Source organism: Numida meleagris, chromosome 13 (assembly GCF_002078875.1).
Source record: "Numida meleagris isolate 19003 breed g44 Domestic line chromosome 13, NumMel1.0, whole genome shotgun sequence".
Classification (NCBI taxonomy): Eukaryota; Metazoa; Chordata; class Aves; order Galliformes; family Numididae; genus Numida; species Numida meleagris.
The window spans coordinates 13,992,901-14,006,080 of record NC_034421.1 but is presented as its reverse complement, the minus strand read 5'-3'; the positions used below and the strand labels follow the sequence as shown (position 1 = coordinate 14,006,080).

General features: G+C 52.5%; 2 protein-coding genes across 8 annotated transcripts in view; both read right to left on the bottom strand.

Annotated features, from left to right (window-relative positions):
• Nucleotides 1-11,225, bottom strand: part of PIGQ (phosphatidylinositol glycan anchor biosynthesis class Q) — a 34,853-nt gene extending 23,628 nt beyond the window's left edge. The window contains exons 1-2 of one of the 5 annotated variants that reach the window (XM_021411583.1): nt 11,105-11,225; nt 3,940-4,631 (exon numbers count right to left, since the gene is read on the bottom strand). In XM_021411583.1, the coding sequence (XP_021267258.1) occupies nt 3,940-4,604 (665 nt within the window). In that variant the 5' untranslated portion in view covers nt 4,605-4,631; nt 11,105-11,225. Of the gene's footprint in view, nt 1-3,939; nt 4,632-7,133; nt 7,158-7,181; nt 7,286-7,310; nt 7,436-7,538; nt 7,769-11,104 lie in introns of those variants that run through there. The other 4 variants (XM_021411587.1, XM_021411586.1, XM_021411584.1 and 1 more) reach the window with 4 other exon arrangements.
• NHLRC4 (NHL repeat containing 4) lies at nt 8,137-11,242 on the bottom strand. Of its 3 annotated transcripts, none has more exons than XM_021411589.1 (2): nt 11,105-11,242; nt 8,137-9,641 (listed from the first exon to the last, which is right to left on the bottom strand). In XM_021411589.1, exon 2 carries the CDS (start codon nt 9,623-9,625, stop codon nt 8,570-8,572), a length of 1,056 nt encoding a protein of 351 aa, XP_021267264.1. In that variant the 5' UTR covers nt 9,626-9,641; nt 11,105-11,242; the 3' UTR covers nt 8,137-8,569. The 3 variants fall into 3 exon arrangements, with proteins under 3 accessions (XP_021267264.1, XP_021267265.1, XP_021267266.1); XM_021411590.1 differs by having other exon boundaries at nt 8,137-10,239; nt 11,105-11,231; XM_021411591.1 differs by having other exon boundaries at nt 8,137-10,182; nt 11,105-11,218.

The following is a 13,180-nucleotide window of genomic DNA, read 5'->3' as shown; positions in this document are numbered from 1 at the left end:
CATTCCCTCCCCTTCTCTCCTAGCCCAGTGGCTCCAAGTCCTGGCCTGGAAAACCTCTGCTACAGCAGAGAATTGCATGTGAAATGCAAAGCAGAAGGGAAAAGGGAAATGCTCTGCCTGCATGGTTATGGCCGATGGTGAAATCTACTCCTCAAATCCATGCTGCCAGAGCACCCCACGTCAGGGGACAAGCAGTGGCTCTGGGGCCCTGCACTGAACACACTGGGCTGGCCATCTCCCTCCCGCTCCAGCGAGGTGCCTCCTGCTGCCCATGGCTGCTCCACAGCTCCGGACCTGCAGCAGGGAATTGCACCCCAAGAGTTGGGAGAGTCACATCGGGGGTCTGGGCTCGTCTGTCTTCATTTCTTTTCTTTCCACTAAAGCAAGCCAACCTCTGTTCCACTTACACGCTTTCTTTAGCATGTCAGTACATACGCATTCATTTGAATAAAAATACAAACATGCTGCATAAAGCTTGATATAATAGTTGCAAGATGTGCTATGGAAACTCCCATCTGCAACGGTACCGAGAAAGAAAGCCAAAAATATTTCTTGCGTGGTCTCCTTCCCTATGCACAGCAACCATGCATCGCCGTAGATGCTCCCACCTGTTTGTCACACAGTTTTATGCAATGATTTTTACAAGTGCAATGGAAAACCAATCAAACACATAAAATACAAATGATGTATATTTGCTTTATTTAACCAGCAGGAGACCTGTGGGGTACTTCCAGATATAAGGAATTTTAGAAATAAATTAGCATAGGCTGCAGGAGTAAATCATGAGTTCCCAATATATATATATTTTTTTTCCCAGGACTATGAGTGGATTTTCCAGATACCAGGTGAAAAACAGTCTTGGGAACCCACATCACACACAGACGTTACAGCTCCATTAACCAGACCCCCCTGTCTGTCTTTTTGCTCCTTCCTAAAAACCACAAGAACAAAGCCTCCCTTCTGGCTGAGGTATCACACTGAGGTCCCCTCTGCTTTTAGAACAAACCACCAAAGCGTGGCACGGAGTTTATTACCCCAGTACAAACCATCCTGGTGCTCCAAGCAGCTCACTAGGGCCCACCCGTGGTAGGGAAGTCCTGCACGCTCTGAATGCTGAGCTGCAATGGGCACTGCTCAGCACAAGGTGGTGCTGAAGAAATGCCTTCAATGGAGATCAGAGCGCATTTGCTAAGGTCGGACTGATGTCAGCACTCACTTTCTCCGATTTCTAACGATATCGCCCCATTTCCCCAGCACAAACGTACAACAGAGGCCTCTCCACAGCAGCCCCAGGCCTCAGCAGCCTGAGTGGATCTCACTGAACTTCTCCTCCTGCTCTTCAAATCTGACTGTCCCTGAGGATCACAAAGATCTGGGGAAGAAAGAAGTACTGCAGCAAGAGCAGACAGAGAACGTGTCAGAGCAAAAGGAAGAAGGAGATTTCAGAGCTGAGAACCCATCACCAAGCTGCCCGTGGGAAGGACCTTCTCCTTCCCCAGGAGAACAGCGACCTGTCTGTCCACGAGGCACCCAAAACACGGTGCAAGCAGTAGCTCATTTTCTCTAAGTTAAAGCCTGAGTGACACAAAACTTTTCAAGTGAAAGCAGGCACCCAGGAAGCCTCGCTGGGGAATGGTTCCATTACCAGCTGGTCTCATTTCAGGCCCCTTTCTGCCCCTGCACGTGGTGCTTGGAGAGGTGCGGGCAAGAAGCCCTCCTCACCTTCCTCCTCCAGGAAGATCCAGGCCCCACAGAAACCAAGAAAACCATCAGAAGCAGCTACCCTGGAGCAAGTGGTGCTTCAAGAATTATCCCCAATTCAACAGCAACACTATTGCACAGGGAGGAGGGGACTGGTAGGATGCTTACACATGCCATCCTTGAACCCCCTTGCACTGCAGATATTGGCACAATTCAGCTGTACTACATACCAAGTGGTAAATGGAACTAAACTGCACTGAATGACATAGAAGGTCGAGCGCAGTCTCTGTCATAAATCCAGGCACTAACCCATCTCCTCTAAGAACGATGTTTGAAACCACTGGCAAAATAAGCAAATAGCATGCAGGTGCTACAGGTGAACAAAACAAAGCAGAAAGAAACCTACATCTATGTCCCAAGGTTAAGAACAAATTCAGCCCAGGTCTAAGCACAGAGAGCCTTGCATTCTGCCCGCTGGTATGAGCAGCTGGCTGCTAGCCCAGCTGCTGTTTGGGTTCAAACATCCACACTGGGCTTAGTAAAAGCTGAAATTAGACTAACTGCTGATAAACAAGCCATGGCTTTCTGTGTCCAGCCTGCCAGGCTGCAAGGAACGGGCTCAAACTCCCCAGTTATGCTTGGGCTACAGCCTTCTGGAGACCTGTGAGGCTTGGGCTTAAGCTGTCCATAAGTCTGATCTCCAATCAAGATTGAGAGTGATGGCCTAGATGGAAAAGGATCACCCTGCTTGTTGGTAGTTGAACGCAGCCCATGCACAGCCAAGAAAAGGACCTTCAGAGCTGACTTCTATCCAACCACACAGCTCTGCCTTCACGTCCACTTACAGCCAAGCGCGTGGTCAGTATCTACACAGCCACTCCAGCAGGCACTGGCGGTTCCTGATTACAACAGGTTTTATTCTGACCCTAGATCTCTTCCAGCAGAGTCGTCCAAAAATGGACAGTTTTCCCTTCATGTACCAATGCACATAACCCAACTGCTCAGCAAATCTCTGCATATGAAGAGCTGCGCTGTAATTTTTCATGACAGCATCATACAATTAGAAACCTGTTAAAAGAGTCTGCTCCCCATACCCTTAGGCTGCACTTGAGAAGACTTAACCATGAATACAGCAGTAGCTGTTATCCAAATCTGATCAATCAAAGTGTCCCCTTGCAGCTTGGAAGCTGATCTCCAGCACCCGCTCTGGCACGCTGGCACTTGCCAGGGCTGGCTGATCAGCTGTGTTATTCAGCATTGGATGCAGAAGCTCCTGCCCTTCAAATCCGCTCAGAATTCCTCTTTAGAGCACGTACTTGCCACGCATTACATTTCAAGCATCCTACTCAGTTTCACTGTTGTCACAATGGGATCTCACCAAGGCTTCATGTAGACCAGCATTGCGTGTAACCTGCCATGAGGTCCAAGAGGTGATGGGTTCAGACATACTATTAAATGATGTATTTAGCCAGTGAGGTTTTCACAGCAAACAGAGACTGAAGAGTCTCAGCTATCAAGCCATTAACAAAACCCTCACATCAGTCTGCCAGCCACATAACAGTTGGAAAACCATTTCAGCTGTTATGAAACTGAAGCGGGGCCGAGCTACCCCTGCTGCACATGGGGAGCAGCTCACTGCCTCCCCAGAAAACCTCCCCACACCTCCAGGCGCTCAGCCGTGTCCGAGGGTTTCAGCCTTGTGCTTTCAACAGAGCTCCCCATGCTTTCAGAGCAGCTCTGCACCAGCCTGTTTCCAACAGCAGGTTTCTCCAGGACTTTCTCGGCCTGCTGTTGCCCACGGAACGTGACACGTCACTGGTTGGCACGGGGTCTGTGGATGTGGTGGGACTGGTATAACACCAGCCCTGCCCATGACATCCATCAGCCTGACTCCCAGCCCGCCATGGTTAGAGGGCATGAGAGGAGCTGTGCCGCAGCTGGCAACACCTGGCAAGGGCCCCTTCTCCGACAAGCCCTGCAGGAGGCAGGCTCACCTGTCACCAGGAGCCCATCCAGGGGTCCTTTTGCACACTGATGACCTCAGAGTTCAGAAAAGTAAGTATGCCTCTTGGCTGTCTCCATGGTACCTGAAACTACAAGCAGTCCCAGGGGATGCAATGTGACTGGTACTGATGGAAACAAAACAGTTTTAGCAGGAACCTCACAATGCTCTGCAATGCCTACGCACAAATTACATCTCCCCACAAAATGCAAGCAGGCCGCTGCCGCACCACTCACCTGCTGTTGCAGACCCCAGAGACAAGTGAAAGCAGGAACGTCAGCAGCATGCAGGCAGGCACCGAGGCCTGCTTCATCAGCTCCACGATGATACTTGCTTCAACGCCATCCGACTGCCAGTGGGTCATCTTAATGGGCCCATCATCGTATCTGTCTGTCATGAAGAGCACCTTGCTGTTTGCAACTGTGTTAAAGATGGCAGAGAGCTTGGAGGCATCCTCTGCCCCGTGGTCAGCTGTGTCCAAGGGGGGGTGCAGATGGGAAAGCATGACTTTGCGCTGGTCATAATACACTAAGATGATTTCTTCTTCTCTATGGTTGTCAGACTGTTTCTGAAGGGTAGAACAGTTCCAGAATTTGCTGTCTCCCTCTTTGCTTATCTGAATCCACGGCTCATGAGAGAATATCGTCCCGAGGTCTTCCAAGAACTCACTCAGACTCTCTTCTTTCTCCTGTTTGCTGTTGTTCCACGAGCCGAGCACAGAAACGCCGACTTTAGTCACCTGCTGGACTTCCCTGAGATAGTGCTTCACCTGAACAGGAATAAAGGGGAAATGGACCACGGCGAGGATAACAGCAGAGCTCTGTTCTGAGATCCAGCGGCCGATCAAAATGCCGCTTTCTGCTGAGGAGCAGCATGAAGGAAAGAAGACCTTAAGGACCATATCAGCAATCCTTGAAGGACAGGACACCTGCCAAAAGACACAGAAACAAAATTTGGGATGGTGATTAGATGCAAGGAAAATGTGAGCTGGCCAACGTCAATGGCGAGGTCTCCTTTATCACTTAGGCATCCAGAGCTGAGCTCGGTAACAAACCCACTGAACAGCACGGCCACATCACTCATCCCCTCCTCTCACCCCCCTCATCTAGAAACAAAGACAAGAAGTTTGTTGCAAGCAGACTACAATGACTAACTGATTAAAGTTTACAAAATAGCTTCAATTCATTAGATACAAGATCCCAAACCAGGAGAGGCATCTCTGCTTTATCAGTGTTCCTTACCTGAAGTATTTTTCTAGATGTCATTAAGAAAATATCTCAATGGCTTTATAAGACTTTTATTAAAAGGAGCTTCAGGGCAGCTGACAATGTCTCTTTAAATCAGGTGAAGGTTTCTAACAGAAATATAATTGCTGTAAGGAGAGCGCGCGCACAGAACAATTGGCATCTGGCACCCGTTGTCCTTTTCTGTCCTTCAGTGCTTTGTTAGAGATGTGAAAACTCCACAGCCCCCGAGGCAGGCTCCTCTGCGAGGGACCCAGTCAGTCGGAAAGAGAAACGCAGTGTATTTATAACATGCACAGAGGATGCACAACGCGCAGGTCCCTGTGGTTTTGCTTCTTTCCTCTCTTTTTAATACAGGACAATTGATTGAGTAAATCTCAGCACCAGGCAAATTGCAACGCAGTGGAGTAGGCAATGGGGCAGCAGCAAAGGCAAGTGGTTGAGCTGCCCCCAGATCCACAGCCCTGCAAATATGGCTCACAGAGGAGCACTGCGAAGCTCACCCCACTGCATCCACCCTATCAGGGTGCTCAGGGGGGTTCTGCTCATGGCATGCTGCTGAGCACGATGCCTGCAGGACCTGGGGGCTCCAGCCCGTGGGGAGAGCAGCTCTGGGAGCCCACAGCAAGAATGATGTCTCCTCCTCACTGACTGAGCAGGAGTGCACAGACGCAGAGCCTGCGAGCATCTTGGGAGAACCTTAAATAATCTGTATTTCTTCCAAAGGGTTTCAAGCCCCCAGCAGATTGGGAAGTGGAAAGACGTATCTAAAGAAGGGTAGAAAACTGGCAGGTGTGACATCCTGAGACTGGAAAGGCGCAGGACACCAGGCACGGAAAGGACAAGGGAGCTGCAGTCCAACTGAAAACCAGGGTCACCAAACCCTAGCAATCGTTAGACCCAAACAGACTGAAAAACAAGACATCCCGCTTATCTGTTCCTTCCATTGGCACAGCCAAAATGAGGGTGGTTTGGTTTTTCGGGGCTTGGTTGGTTGTTGGGTTTTTTTTGGGAAGATCATGAAGATGACTGAGGACAGACACTCTATATTAGAGTTGTTCTTGAAATGCATATGAAAATAGTGAAAATCAGCTGACAACTAATCAGACTGGCCCTAAAAAAAGTCTAAAATAAGACGTGTCCCCACATCACACATTTCTTTTAGAAACAAGCTGCTGTTAGCTTTGTGTTTGAAAAAGCACTGTCCCTTTGCTAAGGCTCACATACACTCGCAGGTAAAAGGAAATAAACAATACAAATACAGGGGCTCCAAAAGAAAAATATAATAATAATTAAAAAAAGAGACCGAAAATGTTGGGAATGTGCTTACCTACGTATGCTCAGAAATTAACCAGTGGTAACATTCTCACTACGCTGAGGTACCAAGAATTTACGAGTTTACTAACACTGGAATACTTTAAAAACCTGAAACTGAGCTGGATATTTTTAAGAGCCAGGAGAAGAAGGATGGAAATAAGCAATTGATTTATTTTTTTTTTCAGCATTTCTGTTTTAACTACCGAGCTACCCCCTGTCACCAGGGTCATTGCACAGGTATCCTTTTAAAGCTGCATTTTATTCTTCTTTTCCTCAAGAGATGTCATGGCTGAGAGCATCACTACGAGAGGCACCCAGTGTCCCTGCACAACTCCTGCCTCGCACCAACACCAGTGCAGCCAAAAATCAGGCATCTCCCCTTCACACAGCGCGTCTGCATCACCAGCAGATAGCGGTAGGACAAGGGGGAATGGCTTTGCACTAGAAGAGGGGAGATTTAGGTGAGATGTGAGGTGGAAATCCTTCACTCAGAGGGTGGTGAAGTGCTGGCACTGCTGCCCACAGCTGTGGGTGCCCCATCCCTGGAGGTGCCCATGGCCACAGACGGGCTCTGGGCAGCCTGAACTGGGGGGCACAGCCCACGGCAGGGCTGTGGGGGCCCTTCCCACCGAAGCCATTCAACGAATGCCGGGCCGCGGGACTGCTCGGGGCAGAGCTGCGGGTGCAGGCGTGCAGCGGACGAGGCAGTGGTGGGAAGGAGCCCCGCGTGAATCCCTGCCTGGGAACCCCGAGCTCTTTCCGCTGGCGTTAGGACCGCCAGGCCTGGAACTACAGAACACGACCAAGCGGTGACCCCCGCCCGCAGCGCAGCACTCCCCGCCGGCGGCACACAGCGGCCCGCCCCGCACCTAGGCCGCCCCGCGCCCCGCTCCCCGCGCCGGCCCAACGCCGCCTACCGCTCCGCGCCGCCCGCTTCCGGGTGCCGGTTGCTCGGATACGCCGCCTGCGCGCCGCGCTGAGCCCGGCCGGCCCCGGAGCCCGGCGTCCCGCGTTCCGCCCGCTGTGGCGCCCGATTCCCCCCTTACCCAGACCTTGCTTCCCGCTGGGTTTCAAGGCCCTCACCACGCAGCGCTGCCCTTCGCAGACCCGAGGCGTTCTCACAGGGCTGGGAGCCGTGCGGTGTAACCCGCAGCTGCTGAGCCTGTGATAAGCAGTGCCAACGCTCGGTCCTGCTATCTCTTGTGGCCACAGTGCTCAGCTCCAGGGCCTCGCGGTGCCTGGCATCCTCTCCCCACACCCTGTCCCTGGCTTACCCTCGTTGCATCCCCCTCCTGCTGACCAAACACGATGGGAAAGGGCACCCACTGGGGAGTGCTTGGGATGAAGGATAAGTGCTTTTGTCAGCTGTGAGGCACAGACCACAGCACCGGGGGCAGAATGGTGCAGCACCAGCATCCAGCATGGCCAGGCTGAGTGTCCTGGGAGCCCAGAGTTATCCGCTGCGGCCTCCGAGCTGTGGCACAGCCTGCCCTGCCAAGAGCTGGAGCAGGGGAGGAAAACACCCCTCCCTCTGCCACCACACCCTGCCCGCTCTCTGCTGATAGCGCTGTGACTTCGGCTCCTGAACCACGCAGCCCCAAGGTTATGTGCCCAATGGGATGTGCACATAGGCAACCCACTCCATGCAGTAGTTGCTGCTTCCCTGTAGAGGTCAGGAATGCAGCATGGAATTTGTTACCTTTCTTTTAATGTTCTCCTGAAGTCTGCCACAAACCCAGCTCTGTCCTGGCCTTACCCCTCTGGCTGTGCTCTGCCATGGACATCAGGGAGTTGGAAGTATGGCCACATATAATGGGTGTGTGCAGAAGAGAAGTAATTATTTCATTGAAAAGACACACAGGAGGATGGTGATAAGTTTCCAAGACACCACCATCATTTTTTATAGAACCAGAGAATACTCCAAGTTGGAAGGGACCCACAAGGACCATGGAGACCAACCCCCGGCTCCACACAGCACCACCCAGACCCAAACCCTTTGTCTGAGAGTGGTGTCCCAATGCTCTGTGAGCTCTAGCAGCATGGGGCCATGCCCACTGCCCTGGGGAGCCTGTTCCATGCCCACCGCCCGAACTCAATCCTTCAGCTATTCCGGTGGATCCAAGAAGCATGGAGCTGAACCTTCGTTGCTCTAGTCCTTGCTTCTGCCGTCTGGAAAAGCTGGATGGCAACAACACGATTGAGTGCGGGGATAATGCCTGGTTGTGGGAGCACCATCATTTGCGACCCACCAGCGGACCCAAAGCTCAGCAGGGTTGTGGTGGAACCGGCCCCACTCTGGAGGTTGTCACAAGGTGCCCAAGAGCTGGCGGGGCCTCACGTGGTACTTGAAGACTTTGACACAGTTCTCACCCGTGTCTGCCACGAAGAGGTGCCCAAAAGGGGAGCAGGCCACGCCGGCCGGCCTCCGCAGCCCAGCAGACACCAGGCAGACAGGAGCCCCGCTCTCTGGGAACAAGTGGACGGTGCGGTGCTGCTCATCTGCCACCACCACGCTGCCTTCCACGTCAACGCACACCCCCGCCGGGTTGCCAAACTGGTGTCCGTATTTGCTGCTGAGGGAGCAAACGAGTTTATGACTGCTCATGAACACCTTGACGTCTCCGCACTCCTCGCTTACCACAAAGCCTCCGTTGGGTGCTGGACTGATGTAGCGAGGTCCCTGCAGGTTGGGGACTGAGCGGATGTTCAGTGTCTTGAAGGCGTGATCCAGTGCAAAGCTGCAGACTTGGCCTTGGGCATAGTCTGCTACTAAGATCTTGCCCGTGGAGTCTACTCCAACACCCCTGGGGGAGCCAACCTTCCCGATCTTTATCCATTCCCCTTTGGAGGGGCTGGTGTGAGGACTGAAGACCCAGACAGCCCCATTTATCATGTCAGCTACGGCCACCATTCCTGCCCGAGTCACAGTCACATCCTCCGGCAAGAAACTGCCACCTTCCCTCCCCGTTTGCCAGCAGGGCAGCGACTTCAGCACTTGGCCTGTGCTGCTAAGCACATGCACCCAGGGAGCACCCTCGGCTGTCACATAGATAGAGCCATCCTGGGAACAATGGATTCCACTTACACACCCATAACGGCTGCCAGTGGGGTTGGGGATCTGCCGGACCAGCTCATTCTGATGATAGTGGAGGAGGTTCTTAATGTTGTCCAGGTCTCTACAGAGACTTTTGGTCTTGTCTGCCAGCTGGTGGACTTGGTGCTGTGTCACCATGCCCATGCCCCGCTGGCTGCTCAGCAGCGGGCTGGCTGTCTGGAGAGTGGTGTTTGACTTCAGCTGGAGGGTGTAGAGTGCTTTCAGAAGCTTCTCCTTCTGCTGGCTTGTCTCCAGAGTGGAGTCCATGATGAGTCTCTCATCCCTGTTTAGAGTAAGTGGTAGGGCTATTACTGTCCCTGCCTGGTGCCATCTCTGGGGACATGCTCTGAGCTCAGGTGCTTGCTGTCTACCCAGGGCCAAGGTGTTGGTGCTAGGGTGGATTCACCCCAATGCAGCAGAGACCAGCTCATAGCCCTGCTCACTAATTATGTGCTCAAAAAATATAAACAGGGACAACAGCACAAAAATTGAAGGGGAGGGTGCAACCAAAACAGTGCATGGACTTCAATGACAGTTTGAGGGATAGATCTGAACTGGGGATTTATGCAGAAGGGACAGTCCTGTGTGTGAGTGCACTGGGTGCGAACTCCACCTCTCCAGTTCTTGAGACCAGTGTCTTCTCTCAGGTCATTCCCACTTCTTGACCCTATTTGCTGTAAGCCAGATCTCTCCAAGCCATGCTCAGTCCCTGCTAGCACTGGCTGAGGATAACTCTTCCTCCACTCCTGTGTGGGTCAGATTTCACACCTGGCCAGGGTGTGTGTTTGCTAAGGGCAGCCTCTTTCCATCCATATCGGTGTATTCTGGAAACAGCCAGTGCATTGGCAGGAAGAAAAAGAGAGGTATTGCTCCATTTCAGCCTACACAAACATTTCAGAAACAGGTTACACCTTCTTTCAGATGTGGGAGCCACCACAACCACCACAATTTCTCTTTTGCCCACTCTGTTTTACAACCACAAATTTGAAGAAACAGGTCCTGCAAAACCCAGAGTCCACAGCCCTGCTCTCCAGCAGACAGGAGCTGCTAAGAGAAACGCAGCCTCATTAAAGATCCTGGAGAGGCAGAAGTTAACCTTGCTTTAAATGTGGTCGCAATTATTATTATAAAGGACACACTCAGCTGTGCTGTTTGAGAGCCACAGCTCCACCTTGATTGCCCTGCATCCCATGACTGGCTGCTGTTTTACACTGCCTGCAAAAGTAATACTTCCCCAAGCCACAGCTAAAAGGCTGTGCTGAGCTAAGGCATACAGGGTGCTCACTATCCTTCCCAAATGCAAATATTGCACATGTCTGAAACATCATGCCCCAAACATTTGTGGAGATACCAAATGCAACTACATGAGAGTGAGAGTGAGTGTGAATGCAGAGGGAATCCATTTCCTACTGAATCTGAGGCTCGGGTACAACTTTGCCACCTCCTTCCCTTAGTGCAGGGGAAATGTGCCTCAGCCCCTGGCAGCAGGGAGCTGTGAGGTGGCACCAAGTCCTCCTCCAGCCCACACCCTGCTGCTGCCAGGGCACATCAGGGTCTTCCTGCAGAACTGAGCAGAGTTCAAATCCAACAAACTGGCTTCCACAGTTGGGAAAAAGTGAGTTACTGGCCAGGGAGCAAACTTGCCAGCCAGCACAAACCCAAAAACAGAAGTGTCCACTTTGCTGACCCTGACCCCGTCCCCAGCACAGCTCAGTGGGTGTGCACGGCCAGAAGCCCAGCTCCTACCTCTAGTCTGGATGTCCTGGGGCTGCCTGTCCTTCCTGGCAATGCTGCCCTCCTGCTGGCTCTGCCCTGCTCCCTGGCCAGGCTCAGGGTAGTGGGGCTGAGGGTGCTGTGTTGTGTTGTTAGTGACGGACAATTGCCCTTGAGTGTGGGTAAACACAACAGCTTCTTGTGCTGACAACCAGAAGCAGCAAGACAGGGACTGGTGCACGCAGTTTTTATTCCCTGCTGGTCTCAAGCCCAGGCCCCAAGGTGCCCAGGTGCAGTGACAATTAGGGTCTCTTATGCAGAGAGGTCCAGGCAAAGGGAGCAATATGCTGCACCTGAGTGAAACATCCCCTGGGGAGTGGAACAGGGACATCCCACACCTTGGATCAGGGCTCTTAACTTATCTCCCTGCTCCTCCATGGCTCCCTGCCTGCTCCCAGCCTGGGTCATGTGTGGTTGGGTGCCTCAGTTTATGGGAGGAGATGGGGATTTTTGCAGTGCCAGGATCTGAGGTCCAATGGAGAAGCCCTTAATCTCCATGTCTCTCAACCATGGCTCCCCGCTGCTGGGCAAGGCTGTGTTCAGCGTTGGAGGTAGCACTGATTGGTTCAAGCAAAGATAGTGGGGAGTGAAAGTAGAACCAGTGAGGTTCCATCTGCAAGGCACTGCTCAGAGATTCCCTCCATCCTCAACAGCACTGGCTTTGCATGGTGTGGGGCCTACCCTGGCCAGGGATGAGCTCAAAGCATCCACCTTAAATGTAGCCAAGGTTTTCCTTGGGCTTAGCAATGTTTGTGTCTGTCCGTTACTCACATGAGCCAAAGACAATGAAGTTTGGATCAGGCTCCCCACATCTTTCCATCTTTTGGGGTGCTTGGAGGCAGTTGGGCCCTGCTGGCTGTGGGGGCTGCAGGATGGAGGGGGCTGCCTCTGGAGGTCTGGTCTCAGAGCTCCTGATTTAGTGCCTGGGGCCCTTCGGGTCCGATTGGTGAGTCCCTGAAGCTCACAAGGTCTGGAGGGCTGCTTCAGACCAATTACCAGACAAAATTACAAAATAACCTGACATGACAAGCACCGGGGCCACTCCATCCAAGTCCCAGCAGGACATAGGCAGCTTCAAAAACCATCTCCCAGGGCAACAGGGTCTGACCTTTTGTTTTACTGTTGTGTGCTCCATCACCAGGATAAACAAACACAGCCTGGCCCTGGGGCTCCCGTTCACCTTTCCAGGACCGTGCCTCTGTCATAACCCGTTTCAAAGCCACTCCTGGACCTTAGGAGACACCTGTGTCACAGTACAGCCCATGCCCACGCCAACACTGGGAACTGCAGGGTTCAAAGTTGGGGGCATGGTCTGGCTGCCCATGCTACAGATGGACCAGGCGAGGAGAGCTTGGGTGCAATTCAGGTTTTCCCAGAACTTGGCACTGGCAGGCACTAGCAGTGACCTTCACCCCTTGGGGTTTTCTCTCCCCTTACCCCAGGGCCATCAGCTCTGGCCTGAGTGCTCACAAGGAAAGCTCCATGCCCAGGAGATGGGGCACAGCACCTGCCTAGCACCATACATGTGTGCTGCGTGGCTTGTCCCATGAGATTTCTACCTACAGGGAGAGTTGTGAAAAAAAGCCAAACTTACCTCGATCACACTTGTGGGGATGGGGAGAGGATCAAGGGAACATGGATGGCTGTGGCATCCATGGAAGGTTTCAGTCGCCTTGGGGAGATTTAGACTGAAGGCTGGGACTGTTCTCAGGCAGGCCCAAAGCAGGGCAGTGGTGTCTCAGGACTGCCTTGAGAGCACCGGGTGGGAAATCCTAACATTGCCCTGCTCCTGGCCCCTGGAAAATATGTTCACCCTGTGAGACACCAGAGTCCTCAATGTCAGTCATCTAACCTGTGGAGAAGATTCTCCAGTGTCTGATAGGGACTGAGCTCCTTTGGCAGAGCAATAGGAAAGCCTCATTCCTCCTCCTGCACAGCCTCTCCCTCCCCCACGGCTCACCAGAGGATTAGGAAATTAATCCTGTATGGAACATCTAGCTCTCTGCTGAGTCTGACCGAAAGGGCCAAAGGCAGTGCAGATCAGTGGGC